At 35.8% G+C, this 17,149-nt stretch overlaps 1 protein-coding gene across 2 annotated transcripts in view; it reads right to left on the reverse strand.

The window, feature by feature from the left end:
- GRID1 (glutamate ionotropic receptor delta type subunit 1) overlaps positions 1 to 17,149 on the reverse strand; it is a 691,121-nt gene that overhangs the window by 98,828 nt on the left and 575,144 nt on the right. For both annotated transcript variants that reach the window (XM_047826480.1, XM_047826481.1), the window contains exons 11-12: positions 14,350 to 14,674; positions 13,011 to 13,149 (exon numbers count right to left, since the gene is read on the reverse strand). In XM_047826480.1, the coding sequence (XP_047682436.1) occupies positions 13,011 to 13,149; positions 14,350 to 14,674 (464 nt within the window). The remainder of the gene's footprint in view (positions 1 to 13,010; positions 13,150 to 14,349; positions 14,675 to 17,149) is intronic.

Below are 17,149 nucleotides of genomic sequence, written 5' to 3' on the forward strand. Positions count from 1 at the left end.
CAATTGATCTACCTTGCGTTTGACCGTGACTTCTTAGATACAACGCCAATAGCATGATCAATAAAAAAAAACTGATAAATAGACTTCTTTTGGCCTAATTGATAACTAGCCCTATCCTTAATATTATTCCCCATTTTATCCACAAATATATCTTAAAACGAGATAGGTCTTAGGAAAGCCCATATATATATATATATATATTTCTCTCTTTCTTTCTCTGTATATATTTTTAAATATAAATAATAACTTACTAATATATAAATAAACATAAATATATATTTACAGTTACATATAAATAATATAAAATAATAATTATAAATAATATATAAATGTTTAATTATTCATCTCTCATAACCCTTTTACTTATTAATACATAAAGTTCTTCCATGTCTTTCATACATTGATAGATCATTTAATTTTAGTACTGAATAATATTCCATTGACTGGATGTACCTGAGTTTATTTATCCATTCACCTCTTGCTTCCACATTTAGGTAATTACAAGTAAAGCTGTCATAAAAATTCATGTGCAAGTTTTTGTGTAGATATGTGTCTTCAGTTCATTTGGGTACAATGCCAAGGAGTGTGACTGCTGGATCACACAGTAAGAGTAGGTTTAGTTTTGTAAGAAACTGTCAAACTTTCTTCTGAAGCTGCTGTACCATTTTCCATTCCCACCAGAAATGAGAGTTCCTGTTGTTCCACATCCTCACCAGTATTTGGTGGTGTCAGTGTTTTACATTGTGACCACTCTCATAGGTGTGTAGCAATATCTCATTGTTATTTTATTTTTCAGTTCCCTAATGATACATATTACACATCTTTTCATATGGCTCTTTGCCATTTGCCTATCTTCTTGGTGAGATATCTGTTCAGATCTTTTTTCCCATTTTTAAAATGGGTTGTTTGTTTTCTTATTGCTCAATTTTAAGAGTTCTTTATATATTTTAATTAAAAAAAATTTTTTTTACACTTATGTATTTTTTGAGAGACATAGAGACACAGAGCACAAGTTGGGGAGGGACAGAGAGAGAATGAGACACAGAATCCGAAGCAGGTTCCAGGCTCCAAGCTGTCAGCACAGAGCCCAACGTGGGGCTTGAACTCACAAACTCTGAGATCATGACCTGAGCTGAAGTTGGATGCCCAACCGACTGAGCCACCCAGGCACCCCAAGTTCTTAATATATTTTAGATACTAATCCTTTATTTGATACATATATTTGCAAAGATTATCTCCCAGTCTGTGACTTGTCTTCTCATTCTCTTACCAGTACCTTAGTCACAGTTTTAAATTTTAATCAAGTCCAACTTACCAATTTTTCTTTTATTGATTGTGCTTTTGGTGTTGTAGCTAAGAAATCATCACCACACCCAAGGTCATCTAGATTTCAGTTTATCACAAGACTGCAAATAATTATAAAAACATTTAAAATAAAAAGCTTACAGCAAGTTTTGTGTGTATAAAGATCATTTTTTACATCAGGAAGATTGGAAGGAAAACCAATCGGAATAAATTAGATTGTCAGTGTGTTCAATCTTTTTATTTTCCTTTCTGAAATTGTATGAATGTGTGGGCATAAGACAAAGCTCTTATCATGGATTGCCTATCTTTCCCTAGCTTAGCACAAGAATTTATCTGAAGGAAGTATATGCTTATTTTAGTTTACAAATTTGATGTTTCCAAATTCGATGAAAAGATGAAGAAACATTTTAAACACCATGACTAGGCCATCTACAGCAACCTCTCCGTTTTATAGATACAGAAACTAAGAATGAGAAGGGACAAGTGACTAATGTCATCTACACAGCTGGTGACAATACCAAAACAGAGTTGTTTATTTCCTAGACTATCATCTTCTCACTCACTTCTCCCAGTCATGCTGCTTTTCCTCAATCCAGGAATCCAAACCTCAGGGTTATTACTCTGACTGCCAATATCCTTGTCAGCAACAACAATTGTATCTAGACTTATATGGTCTTTTCTATGTGCCAGGTTATATTCTAAACTATAACATATATTTGTTAATCTCCCCTCAATAGTCCTATGAGATAGATGCTATTCTTACTCCTATGTATAGGTGGAAAAGTGAAGTACAGAGAGATTAGGTAAATTACCCAAGATCACACAGTTAGTAAGTGGGAGAAAAGATTTGAACCCCGGCAATCAAGCTTTAGTGTCTATGTCATTACAACCACACTCTGTACATCTCTTACTAATGCCACTGTGCTTCTGCTTGCCAACATGAGCATCCAGGCCAAATGGGATCCCTCTGAATGTGATCCTTCTGAATTCTACTCACCTAGAACTTTAACCAAAGCATTTCCTAAATACAGGGCATTGATGCCTGCACTGCCAAACCACCTGCCCATGCTACCGTTTTCAAATGAGTCTGCTTTCATCATAACGGGTGAAGATCAATCTGTAATTGCAATGGAGAGGAAAGTAATTACATTTTGAGGCATGTTTAGTGAACTAAGAGTAAGATAGTCCCTCATCCCTGAATGGGCCTCATACACACTCCAAACGAAAAAGCTAAAAATTGCTTAAGGTAACTGTTTCATATATATATATATATATATATATATATATATATATATATATATATCTGTTCTCCAAAAAATTTCAATCTCTCTTGGATACCAGCCTTCCCTATGTCTTTAAAGGAATTTATAGGTTTTAAAGACCAGGACATTTACATGGACAGTGACTATGAACATTTATAAGGGGTATTACAATCATTATTGAATGGTTTTATATTAGTTTGAAAATGTATAGGCTGAGATCATTTAGATTAATAAGAAAGATTCATCAGTAAAGAGAGGACATATACCCATCATTAAGCCTTCCAGATACCTACTAAAATGACTGTGTAATTTTTTAGACTATAGGAAATAATGTATCATGAACCTAGGGAAGGATGCTACCCACTTATCAGATATTTTGGGAAAGCAAATTAGTGGGAGATAGCAATGCAAGATTCAAATTCATCTTGCTTTGAAAGTGCATCATCTCAGTGGATTTCCCTTTGTATATATGTGGACAAAACAGTTGAAAGTAGCAATAATGGAAGGCCCTGGAATTCCTCTAACTTCTGCAGAATACAGTGTTCAGAAATCCCAGTTCACTGGCATTTATCTCTGACACAGAGAAGAACATTTCCAGAAAGAAGGTTAAGAAACACTGTGGCTTTTCTTACTGTTGTAGAGACTGCATCAGTCAGGATTCTAGAAACAGAAACTTTATCAGGGCAAAAGCACTAAAAAGGAAAATTTTCCATTAAGGCACAGGACTGGTAATGGGAATTTATGTCACAGTTTCTAGTTAAACTCACCAGTCCAGGTTACGATCTGAGGGGATGATTCTACCTGCAGCCAGGTTAACTATTAGGAGGCTCACAGAGTCTTTACATATCAGTTTATGGAACGAGTTATCCAGAATCAAGGAAGAACAAACTAGACATCAAAACAACAAAATGGAGGTACAAGGAAAGGATTTAGTATGAAATAAAAAAAATATGTAAATATTTTATATTATATTGCATTGAAGACACTAAAAACATATTGTTTGAAAAGTATATGTTAAAGAAAATATAGTTTTAAAAATATTTGGTTTTCTGTAGGCATAATTCACTATAGTAAAAACTCTTACAACAGAAAATTAAAAATTCCATAAAGAGTGGCAGAGACATAAAAAGAGGTACTAACAGAGTGATAGGGAGAGAAAATGAAGGATAAATACAAACATAAAAGGAGAATTTATATACTCATTAATGTTGTTGAAAAGGAAATGAACACTGGAGAAAATCTAATCAAAAATTTGGAAGACAAACTGGAGAACTCTCAGAATAAAAAGTAACAGGATGATGAATTGAAAATTATCAAAGAGAATACAACAGACATGGAGGACTCATAACATCAACATATGAAAAGTTGAATTTCCTGGAAACAAAATGAAAACAAATGAAAAGAATGTAATACACAAGGAAATATTTAATAGATAACAAAATTATTGAGCTAAAGTTATCAGGTTGTTTTTGCATGTAAAAATAACTCAGAATTCTAATCATAATTAATAGCATATAGGCCAACTCATTAAATATTGATGGAAGTGTTTAAATTCAATGATGTTATTAAGGTTAATTACAAGGAAGAAAGGATAGAAAAGGAGGAGAAGTAAAGGAGGAAGAAAAGAAGAAGGAGGGGAGAAAAATGAAAAGGGATTAGAAACAGAGAGAAGAGAGAAGGAAGAAGATAAGCAGGGAGATAAGGAAAAAGTGGGAAATAATGGAAAGAAGACAGAGAAGAAGGAAGAAGGGGGAATAGTTAGGAAGAGGAGGGGGAGAAGGATAAAGGGAAGGAGAAGGAGGATAAAGGGAAAAGGAAGAAGAAAGTGACGAATAGAAGGGATAGGTGGAGAAAGGAATAAGAGGGAAGAGGAGAAGGAGAAGGAAGGATTAAAGTAGAGGGAGGAAGAGGAAAGGCAGCAAGAAGGGTATGAAGGAGAGAAGAGAAGGAGGAAGGAGAAGAGGAGGGAGAAAAAGAAGATGGAAAAAAAGAGGAGACAACAGAGGAAAGAGTGAGAAGGAAAGATAGGAAAAGAAAAAGGAGGGGAGAAGATGGTGAATGGAGTATTCTCAGGCTTCTGTATAGCATTACATACAGGAAAAACAATGGAGCAAATTCTATAGAATCCATACAATAGAGCAAATTGTATACAATATTAAGGGAAAAGTTGTAACACAAGAATATTATACCCAGCTAGGTTTTAATTCATGCATAAATGCAACAGAAAACGATTGTCATATATATTATCTAAGAAAATATACCACTCTTGCTAGATCTATTGCTCAAATAACTACTCTAGCTGAACAAAAAGTCATCAATAAAGAAATGAACAATGGCTAAATTGCAGAATAGAGAGATTCAACAATCACTGAAACCCCCGGAACATAGGCTTCAGTCCAAATAATGACCATAAATGCAGATGGGATAAAACGAAAGAATGAAAATGTCAAACATATATATTAGAGAAACTATTATATATTAGAAGAAGGAGGATGAAGTGGAGAAGGAGGAGACAAGAAATAACAATAGTAAACTGGGCCTAAAAACTCAGATTATAATACCAAAACATGATTGAGTAGGTGGAAGGAGAGGAGGGGAAAAGAGTATGCCAGTATCATCTTACATAGGAAGAGATACAAATATACGGTTTCACATTTGATTCTGAAAGAGAAATAGCAATGCATGTAGATTAAGCATAAAGGAAACCACTAAAGAGTAAAAGATGATGCTTACTTTCCAGTTGTGGTGGTGGAGGGTGGGGAAACCACAGTAATAATAATGGTAATAGAATGCTAAACATCATAAAAACAATTTAGAATGTATAAGTAGAAATGATAGAAGATTAAATACATTTATATTATACTACCTGTCAATTGTATGCCAATAAATTGGAAAACCTAAATGAAATGAACAAATTCCCAGCAACACACAGTCTACACTAAAGAATAATGAACACCAGGATGCCTGGGTGGCTCAGTCGGTTAAACATCTGACTCTTGATATTGGCTCAGGTCATGATCTCACAGTCGTGGGGATTGAGCCCCATATCGGGATCTGTGCTGAGCATGGGGCCTGCTTGGGATTCTCTCTCTCTCACTCTCTCTCTGCCCCTCCCCCCTCAAAATAAATTAATAAACTTAAAAAAATAAATAATAATAAACACTAATCATCCTCAAGTTTTTACCCAAAAAATTCAAGAGAAGGGAACACTTCCTAACTTATCCTATGAGGCCAGAATTATCCTGCTACAAAATCCCAAAAAAGGGAAAAGAAAGCTACAGACCAATATTCTTGAGTAATATTGATGCAAAAATCCCCAACAAAATACAGTAAACTTGGTTTGCAAGCACAGTTTGTTCTGGAAACATGCTTATAATCCAAAGCACTTGTATATCAAAGCGAATTTCAAGAACCATTGGCTCATTTGTGATCATGTGACATTTGGTGTCACATACTACTCATATTGCAAGACATGGCTCATTTATCAAGTTAAAATTTATTAGAAATGTTTTCTCATTTTGCAGAACACTTGCAGAACAAGTTACTCATAATCCAAGGTTTTACTGTACTAGGAAATTGAATTCAATAGCATAATAAAAAAAATTATGCACCAGAACTAACCAATATATTCTTGGAATACAAGGATGGTTCAACATACAAAGATCTATCAGTATAAAATAGTACGTTACCTGAATGAAGGAAAAAAAACACATCATCTTAGGGGAGGAAAAGCATTTGACAAAATGCAATACCATTTCATGATAAAAACTCAACAGACCAGGAAGAAAAGGAAACTACCTTAATATAATAATGGCCATGTATGAGAAACTCAAAGCTATCATCATACTCAATGCTTGTCCTCTAAGGTCAGGAACAAAACAAGAATGTCCATTTTCAACACTTCCATTCACCATAGTACTAGAAGTCTTAGACAATTAGGCAAGAAAAGAAAAGAAAAGAAAAGATTTTCAAATTGGAAAGAAAGAAGTAGAAGTATCTCCGTTGTCAGACAACATGACCTGATATGTAGAAAACCTTAAAATCAGACATACACCCAAACACACAACTATTAGAATTAATAAATGAATCAGCAAAGTTGTAGGATACAAAATCAATGCACCAAAATCAGTTGCATTTCTATACGTTAACAATGAACAATCTGAAAGGGAATCCAAAAGCAATTCCAGGTAAAATAATATCAAAAAGTATAAAATACCTAGTGATACACTTAAAACCAAAAAAAAAAAAAGAACAAAAACACATATAGTGAAAACTAGAAAATTTTTCTGAAAGAAATTAAAGACACAAATAAATGGAAAGACATCTGTGTTCATGGACTGGAAGACTTCATATTGCTAAGATGTCAATACTACCTAAAGCAATCTACAAATTCAATGTAACCTTTATCAGAATTCCAATGATGTTTCAGGGAGAAAGAGAAAATTTCATTCTAAAATTCCCTCCCCCTACAGGGGACCTCAAATAGCCAAAACAATTTTGAAAAAGAACAAAGTTGGAGACCTCAAATTTCTTGAATTCAAAACATATTACAAAGCTATAGTAATCAAAACAGTGTGGTACTGGCAGAAGACAGAACACAGACCAATGGAATAAAGTAAAAGCTCCAGAAATATTATCACATTATATGGCCAAATGATTTCAAACAAAGGTGTAAAAACCATTCAATGAGAAAAGGACGGTCTTTTTAACAAATGGTGCTGGGAAAGCTGGGTATCCTCATGCAAAAGAAGAAGTAGGACCCTTACCTTAGTTCATGTTAAAAAATTAACAAAATGGATCAGAGACCTAAAAATAAAACCTAAAACTGTATAACTCCTAGAAGGAAACGTATGAAAAATTTCATGACATTGGATCTGGCAATGATTTCTCAGAAATAACAAAAAGGCAAAGGCAACAACAACAATAATAAAGAACAGATAATATGGACTTTGCCAAAATTAAAAATTTCTCTGCACCCAAGGACACTACCAACCGAATTAAAAGGCAACCCATAAAATGGGAGAAGATAGTTACAAATCAATATCTGATGAGAGAGTAATACCTGGCATATACATACAAAACTACAACTCAGTAACAAAAACAAACAACCCGATTAAAAATGGGCAATAGATTTAAATAGACATTTCTCCAAAGAAAATATGCAGAGGGACAATAAACACATGAAAAGCTGCTCAACATCACTAATTATTAGGAAAATGGCCAGTCAAAACCAAAATGAGATACCACTTCACACCCATTAGGACAGCTATTATGAAAACAAAAACAAAACAGAAAAACAAGTGAGGGTGAGGATGTGAAGAAACTAGAAATTTTGTGAGTTGTTGGTGGGAATGTGAAATGGTGGAACTGCTGTTGAATATGATAAAGTAGTTCCTAAGAAAGAAAGAAAGAAAGAAAGAAAGAAAGAAAGAAAGAAAGAAAGAAAGAAAGAAAGAAAAAGAAATAAAGAAAGAAAGAAAGAAAATTAAACATAGAATTATCAGATGATCCAGTAATTCCACTTCTGACTGTATACCTGAAAGTACTGAAAAGATATACTGAACATATATCTGTACACCCACATTTAGAGCAGCATTATTAAATAGCCAAAGGATGGAAGCAACTCAGGTGTCTATCAACAGATGAACGGATAAACCAAACGTGGTATTAGCATACTATGGAATGTTTCTTAGCTTTAAAAAGGAAGGAAATTCTGACACATGCTACAACATGGATGAAACTTTAATATATGCTCAGTGAAATAAGCCAGTCATAAAAGGACAAAAACTGTATTACTTCACTAATATGAGGCACCTAGAATAGTCAAATTTATAGAGACAGAAAACAGAACGATGGTTTCCAGGGTCAGGGAAGTGGGGAATGGGGAGTATTGTATAGACTTTCAGTTTTGCAGTATGAAGTATTCTAGAGATGGATGGTGGTGATGTTTGTAGAACAATGTGAACATACTTAATGACATTAAGCTATACACTTAAAAGTGATTAAAATGATAAAATTTCTGTTATGTAAATATCACCACAATTTAGAAATTAAAATTAAAAACTATAAACATGTATTTTAATAATTATTCTAATATCTAAAGGTGTCTTAAGACAAATTGTGAAGTTTATCCACTAAGTTAAAAACAATAAAAAATAATAATTTAGGGGCATGCACCTGGGTGGCTCAGTCGGTGGAGCATCCAACTTTGGCTCGGGTCATGATCTCACGGTTCACGAGTTTGAGATCTGCATCAGGCTTGCTGTGTCAGCACAGAGCCTGCTTTGGATCCTCTGTCCCCCTCTCTCTCTGCCCCTCCCCACCTGCACTCTCTCTGTCTTTCATAAATAAACATTAATAAAATAAAATAAATTAATTTAAAAATTAAAAATACAGGAGACTTTCCATTGAATAAATTGGGGAAAAAATGTTTAATTCCTTCCTAAAAAGTAAGGGATCAGACAGCTTCAAAAAGGAGATGTTGTGGCTGGGGTGGAGTGGAACAGAGTGACATAGGAGAAACATTTTTTTATACTATTAAACTAAAGTTTGCTTTACTCCAAATTAAATTGTTATGAATTAAGATGTTATTTGAAATGCCTGGGGCAACCACTAAAAATATAACCCAAAAATATATAGTAAAAGAAACAGCATGAGAATTAAAATGGTATATAAAATATATCTATTTAACACAAAAGAAAGCAGTAATGGAGGAAATGAGGAACAAAAGAGGTGTAAGACATAGAGAACAAATAGCAACATGGCAGAAGTGAGTTCTTCCTTATCACTAATTACATTATATGTAAATGGATTAAAGTCTCCAATTAAAACAGAGACTGGTAGAATGGATTAAAAAACATAATTGAACTACATGTTGTATAGAAATGACTCACTTTAGATTCCAAGACAGTTTGAAAATGAAAGAATAAAAATATATTTTGTGCAAAGAATAACCAAAAGAGAACTGGAGTGGCTACACTAATATCAGACAAAGTAAACTTTAAGGGAAAAGTTTTTATAAGAGACAAAGAAGGACGTTATATAATGATAAAAGGGCCATTCGATAAGAGTATTAAAAAATTCCAATTAGACACAAATCTACACCTAACAATAGAGTCTCAACATATATGAATCAAAATTGATAAAATTGAAGGGAGAAATAGGCAGTTCTGAAAAAAATGGTCAGAGAGTTTAATATCCCACTTTCAATAATTGATAAACAACAACAACAGAAGAGCAGCAAGTAAATGGAAAATATGAACAGCACTATAAACCAACTAGACTTGAAGATGAAATAGACAATATGAATTGCCCTATAGCTATGAAAATTTTAATTATTAATTTAAAAGCTCTAAGAATATGAAATCTTCTAGATGGTTTCCCTGGAGAATTATACCAAACATTTAAGGATGAATTAACACCAACTTTATATAATCTCTCCCAGAAAATAGACGATAAGGGAAGACTTCCTAAATCATTTTATTTATGAAGCCAGTGTCACCCTGAAACCAAAACTAGACAAAAACAGTACAGTAAATAAAGTGCAAACCTCTATTTCTCATGAAGGTAGATGCAAAAATCCTCAATCAGAATATCAGCAAACAGAATCCAAAAATATATGAAAAGAGTCATAGATAATAACCAGGTGAGATTCATTCAAGGTACGTAACATTTGAAAAACAATCAATGTACTCTATCGTATTAATAAGCTAAAGAAGAAAAATCATATGGTCATGTCAAGCAATGCAAAAAAAAAAAGCATTTGAGAAATCCAATACCCATTCATGATAAATAGTCTCAGCAAGCTAAGATCTATCAGTTTAATGCAATTTCAACTATAATTAATGCAATTCCTATCAAAGCCATGGAAAAATTCTTTATAAACACAGACAAGCTTACTCTAAAATTTATGTGGAAAGGTGAAGGCCCTAGAATAGTTAAAACAATCTTAACAAAGAAAAATAAAATAGGATGAGTCACTCTGTCCATATATTAAGGTTTACTCTGTAGCAATAGTAATCAAGATAGTGTAGTATTGGCAAAGGGATAGGCACATCATCAATGGAACTGAATGGAAAAATGGAAAACTCAGAAACTCACACACACACACACACACACACACACACACACATATATATATATATACACATATACAGTTTATAAAAAATTAACTCAAAATTGACTGTGGACTGAAATACAAAATGTAAAATTACAAAGCTTTTAGGAAAAACACAGAAAACAGGAGATTATCTTCATGGTCTATGGCTAGGCAAGAGTTATACTTGACACCAAAGGTATGGTCCACAAAAGAATAAATTTATAAATTGGACTTTACAGAACTTTTCTTTGTGAAAGACCTTGTTAAGGGTTGAAAAGAGAAAGTACAGAGTGGAGAAAATATTTACAAACAACATGTTTGACGAAGAACTAGTATCTAAAATATATAAAGAACTTTCAAAACACAACAGTAATAGTCAAACAATCCAATAGAAAATGGGAAAAATACATAAATGGATATTTCACCAAAGAGAATAATACTATATTGATAGCAATGAGCACATGAAAAGGTGTTCACCACAACTACTCATCAGGGAAATGCAAATTAAAACCAGAATGAGTTATCAATCCATGCCTATGAAAATGATAAAATAAAAAATAGTGAAAATACCAAATGCTGGCAAAGATGCAAAGAAACTGGATCATTCCCACATCACTAGTAGTAACATAATATTCCACAGTCACTCTGGAATACATCTTGATACTTTCTTATAAAACATGCAGTTACCACATGATCCAGCAATTGCACTCTTGGATATGTAGCACAAACAAATGAAAATTTCTTCACACAAATATCCATAGTGACTTTATTCATAATTGCACAGAACTGGAAACAACCCAGATGTCTTTCAAAGTGTGAGCTGGTGAACAAGCTGTGGTACACTGGATACCACTAAGTGGCAAAAAGCAATGAACTAGTAATACACACACCAACCCGGATGAATCTCCAGAGAATTAAGCCGAATGAAAAACGCAATCCAAAAGGTTCGATTCCATTTATATAACATATCTGAAATGTCAACATTTTAGAAGAGGAGAACACATTAGTGGTCACCAGTGGTTAAGAACAAGACTAGAGGGGAAGAAGTGTGACGCAGATGGGTGTGGTTATAAAGTGAAAACACAAGGGATCCTTACAGGAATAAAATTCTTTAGCACCCTTACTATGGTGGTGAATACACAAATATACGCATGTGAAAAGATTGTGTAGAACCAAATGTGCACACACATGCACAGAGTAATGAGTACAAGAGGAGAAATCAGAATAGAATCAGTCAATTGTATGAATGTCAATACCCTGGTTGTGATATGATACAATAGTTTTTGCAAAATGTCACCACCAGGTTGAAACCAGTTAGAGAATATCATGAGATCTCTCTGCATTATTCCTTATAACTGCATGTGAATATGTAATTATCTCAGTAACATTGTAAACCAAAAAATAAAACTGGATAATTTCATACTAAATTTTGAATCCTGCCCAGCATGCAAAGTGTTTTAAATAGGCAGTTGGGAGTTGTATTAGCTGGTTAAATGTGGATGACCAGTAGGGCTATGGATCAAAAGAATCCATATAATGATAGTGTGATGAATTCAAGGAGAAATCACTGAAGGCAGGGACACAGAAAACCTTAATCAGGGATCAAGTGAGAGATGACAGTGAAGCCAACATTGTACCCAAGGAAATGCAGACTAGATCTGTGCCTTTGGTCACCTCAACACCCACATTTCCAATACCCCTTCACTTTGCCCAAGTTCATTTGCAATTTACATAATATGTGGAAATCTCCTAAAACAGAGGCATTTCCAATTTATTTCACCATGTTGAACTAATTCTTTTATGCCATATTTTTACCACTTTGATAAAACAAAGAAACGTTCTCATTCCCTGGTTTCAGTAATTTTATAATTTTATAAATATATGTGAAATAAGTTTTCCAATCACTGTGATAATGACAGGTTTTTAAAAATAATTTTAAGGCGTTTGAGGATTTGAAAGAAACATCTTACACTTGTGGTCTTAATTAATTTTAATTTAATGTTTAGAAAATTTTGATTAAATAAGTTTGTAATCAACACTTAAATGCCTGAGGAAATTTAATTTGTTAATTTTTAATGTTTTGATTTCTTAGTCTTACAAGCAGCATTTCAATGTTCAGAGAAGTATTATTTAATTCATTTATACATTTATTTAATTGTGTATGAAATAAAATACAACAGGAGTGAAGTTCCTTATGGGCTAAAGATCATAATAATCAACTTGCAGATCTGGGATCTAAGTCATCTGCCTCCATGACACCAGGCTGCCCTGGACAAGACTACATGCTCTCTTTACAGCCTCTCGGAGCTGAGTGGTCCTAATCTAGAAGGATGACTGGATCTTACCTTATGGGGTTGTCCATCCTGGACACGGTGAGGAATGCAGCAAGATTCGCCGTGTAGGAGGAGCACACGATGAGGGTGAAGAGCCACCAGCTGCCCATCACGATGCGCATGGCCATGGAGTTCACTGAGGATTCGCCACCTGCAGGGGGCCAGCACAGTGGATTGGTCCTGGGCTTCCACTCTCACTCCCATCCCCACAGAAGTACTCCAGCCTGAAGCCTAGCTTAGGGAACCACCACTGGGGATGGGCTGGGGAACAGGGGAGTGATTTGCTGACTGGTTATGGGGGACCACAATGACAATTCTGGGAAAAAACCCAAAGCCCGCCAATCTCAGAAAGGAATGAAGGCCCACCAGACACGAAAAAAACGTAGGATTCGCCTTTTAGTGATGTGGTGTTTGTCAAAATGCCAAGGATAGAGTTCTGAATATCAAATCTTCCAGTTAGAAGACTCTACCTCCCTGTGTTGTTTCCAGGGCTGCAACCTGATGTAAGATCCTTTTCGAATTTCAGATTCATAGAGAGTAGTCTCAGGAATTTTGTAAATATAGAATTACCTCCTACCTGGAGGGTTCCCCAGCTTTCTTTCAAACCTCAGAAATGAGATATCACTTTTATTAATATTCAGCCCTCACTAGACGACTTTTTTTTTTCCCTGGGATTTTCAGAAATCATTGCCTGTGACTTGCAGTCAGAAGCTGCCCCGTTGAGGCCAATTATTTCTCCCTGGTCCCTTAGGTGGTAGCAGAAGAAAGCTTCTCACTGACTGTTCTTATGTAACCTTGCAAACAGGTGCTACAGGCTTTGCCATGGTGCAAATAAGGCCAACACTCACATTAGGGAACTTTGCAATTTGTTGTTTTGGTCCAAACTGCATAATCCTGTAACTCACCAAGTGCTCTCCAGACTTCACAAAGAAAGGGGACTTTGTATCTCAAGAATGGATGGAGTGCTGCTTAGATGATTACAAAACAATTGTGATTTTTTTTTCCTATTAAGACTTCAAATTTAAGTGAGATTCAGTTTCATCTGACATACCCCATGTGCATAACAATCAATCTGATGTGGGAGGGGAGAAAAGTGCAAAGCAGAACTCCAAAGTCAATTTTATCTAAAGTGCAGAATTAGGCTTTGAAGTTGAGTTCCTTGTCACTTCATTTAATTTCTATCTGATATAACTCAGAGAAACTGAGTGCAGCATGATATCAGTATCGTTCTAGAGATTAAATAAAACTGCATTTAAAAGGACTTCGGCAAAACGCATCTAAGGAATCTGTCAATGGGCAAGTTCTTCCAGGCCCGTGGAGCTACAGCAACATCAGGAAACCAGGAAAGTACCTTGCTGTACGAAGGCGCCGTAGACTATCCAGATGGCACTGTGCAAGGTGGCCGAAGCGGATGGTCGGGGCTGGGCAGCACTTTGAGCCCTCACGGCCTGTATCCGATTCAGCACAAAGATGAGCACACCCACCACAGGGATGGCGGCTGCAATGCAGGCCCAGACAGCAAAATCAAATGGAGCAAAAAGAGAGAAGATGCTGATTTTCTCCTCGGGCTTCTTGATTAGGATCCCCACTGAATAGTCCATGTACCGCTTGCTGAAGTCCACAACGCTCTCCCTCTCCGGGGTGATCGTGATGGCAGAGATGGCCAAGTCTGCTCTCTGAAAGGCAAAATCATCTGATCAGAAAGCAGTCCTCAGCTTCCTGCTGGGTCCCACCCTGTGTCAAGGCTCGCCCTCTGCCCTTTGGGTTACTCGGTCCAGAGGAAATGGATTCAAGAGGTGACACGCCGTGACCTTGAATACTGTAAAAAAAACAATCCAGCACTAAATTGTCTGCTTGAATTGTAGTTTGTCTTTACTTTCTTGTTCTTCTCACAAACTATCACTATCTTCTTTCTTTTGCTGGTATTTCTCTCTACTCCATCCCTGCCCCCCACCAAGAAGTCCCTTCTCTCTTCTTCTAGGCTTATCTGCATCCTTCTTATACCTCCATTAAGCCTCTCCAAACTTCCATTAGCCCACATGATGTCTCCCTTTTCCGAGGATCTTCAGAAATTATACGGTGAGTTGTACAACTACTTTATATCTCATCGATGTCTCAGTCCCTGGTTGTTTTGTATGTAGACTCTATGCCAGAGAGTAATGTCCTCCAAGCAAAAAGGGGTTATCTACTTCTCTTGATTGTCCACTGCCCTTAATTCATGGCCTCTCAGACATATGGGTTGATTTTTCATATAGTAAAGCCACGTTGTAAAGAGACTCTCTGGGCACTCTGTACTGTGACCTCTAAAACAACTTGCAAGATTTCTGCTTTCCAAGATGGGATTAATTTTAAAATGGACAAAGACTCCATTAAGATGGAGTTAGATGTGAGATTAAAGCTGCCAAGACTGGTGGAGGTTAGGATACTTATGCCTAGATGGATGGTGGCAGCCAATAATGGGCCTGGAGTCCCCACTTAAACCACTGGAGCACTAAAATATATAATGACCATCCTGATCTTGACTCTTGGACCTCTAAGTGGGAGGCATCAACAGAACTAGGTTTATTTTAGGGGCATTTAGGTGGCTCAGTCGGTTGAGCATCCGATTCTTGATTTCAGCTTAGTCATGATCTCAGGGTTGTGAGATTGACCCCTATATCTGCACTAGGCATGGAACCTGCTTGAGATTCTTTCTCTCCCTCTGCCCCTCCCCCGCTCATGCACAGACACACACACACACTCTCTCTCTCAAAAAAATAATAAAAGAAGAAGAGAAGAAAAGAAAATATCTCCTCAAAAAATAAAAATAAAAATAAAACTAGGTTTTAGAATAACCAGCTCTAACAACTAATTCAACCTGTATATGTAAATTGGGAAAACATATACCTGTATATGTAAATTGGGAAAACATGATAAAGATTTTATCAGAAAAAAAATTATCAGGTCTAATATATGGGCTAGAGGGGCAGCAGATATACTGATATTGAAAACTATGAAATCCAAAAAATAATATAAAAAAATAAATAAATAAAACAAAACAAAACAAAACAAAACAAAACAAAACAAAACTGAAATCCAACAACATATCTAGAGCAAGGAGAAAAAATGTTGGAGGTAACATTGCTGAAGCTTTCCTCTTAGAGTTGTTACATTTGCATCTCTGGTTCTTGCCTCTTTTTTCAAAAACTCAAGATCCAGGGATTTATTTTTAAGGATTTAGAGAGTTCAGACCATAATTAAGGATTAAGAAGAGATCTAGTGGAGCAGGATAGGTTTACAAACATAGGAATAGGGAAAAGTAATTAATTAAACCAGGTCCAGAAGAAGTACAAGGGATCGACTTATGACACAGGTAGAGGGATGGCTTGTAACATGAGGAAAACAATCTCTATGGGATATCGCTGAAGGGCCCAACAAAGGACAAGGTAAGGAACTTGGGCTGTCCTGAAGACCTAGCTGAGGTTAGAGACCACACATTGTTCACATACCCATCTGAGCAAATTTGTGATTTTCTCCTCTAATTCCATGCAGCAACTTGGATGTCAGAGTCAGCGGGTAGATAATATAATCAAGTCAGGGTTTCAGTACAATAAGAAACCCAGAACAAAAAGAATCACAAAAGATGAAGGGAACAGCATTATCTGATCAACCACTGAGGGCACACCAGGCAGGGAAGGATGCAGTATCACAAGGGCACAAAATTCTTACAGAAGAATGAACCTCAGTGGAACAGGGCAGATACAAAAGACCATATATCATATGACTTCATTTATGTTAAATGTTCACAAAAGTATTTCTATAGAGATAGAAAATAGATCAATGGTTGCCTAGGGCTGGGGTTGGGAATGGGATTAACTGTAAATAAGTATGAGGGATATCACTGGGTTGATGGAATTATTCTAAAACAAGGGGCACCTGGGTGGCTCAGTTGGTTAAGCGTCTGACTTTGGCTCAGGTCGTGATCTCATGGCTTGTGAGTGTGAGCCCCACATTAGCCTCTGTGCTGACAGCTCAGAGCCTGGAGCCTCCTTTGGATTCTGTGTCTTCCTCTCTCTCTCTGCCCCTCCCCTACTCATGTTCTGTCTCTCTCTCTTCCTCAAAAATAAATAAACATTAAAAAATTTAAAACTAGATTATGATGATGGTTGCAG

This window comes from Prionailurus viverrinus, chromosome D2 (assembly GCF_022837055.1).
Source record: "Prionailurus viverrinus isolate Anna chromosome D2, UM_Priviv_1.0, whole genome shotgun sequence".
In the NCBI taxonomy this organism is placed as follows: domain Eukaryota; kingdom Metazoa; phylum Chordata; class Mammalia; order Carnivora; family Felidae; genus Prionailurus; species Prionailurus viverrinus.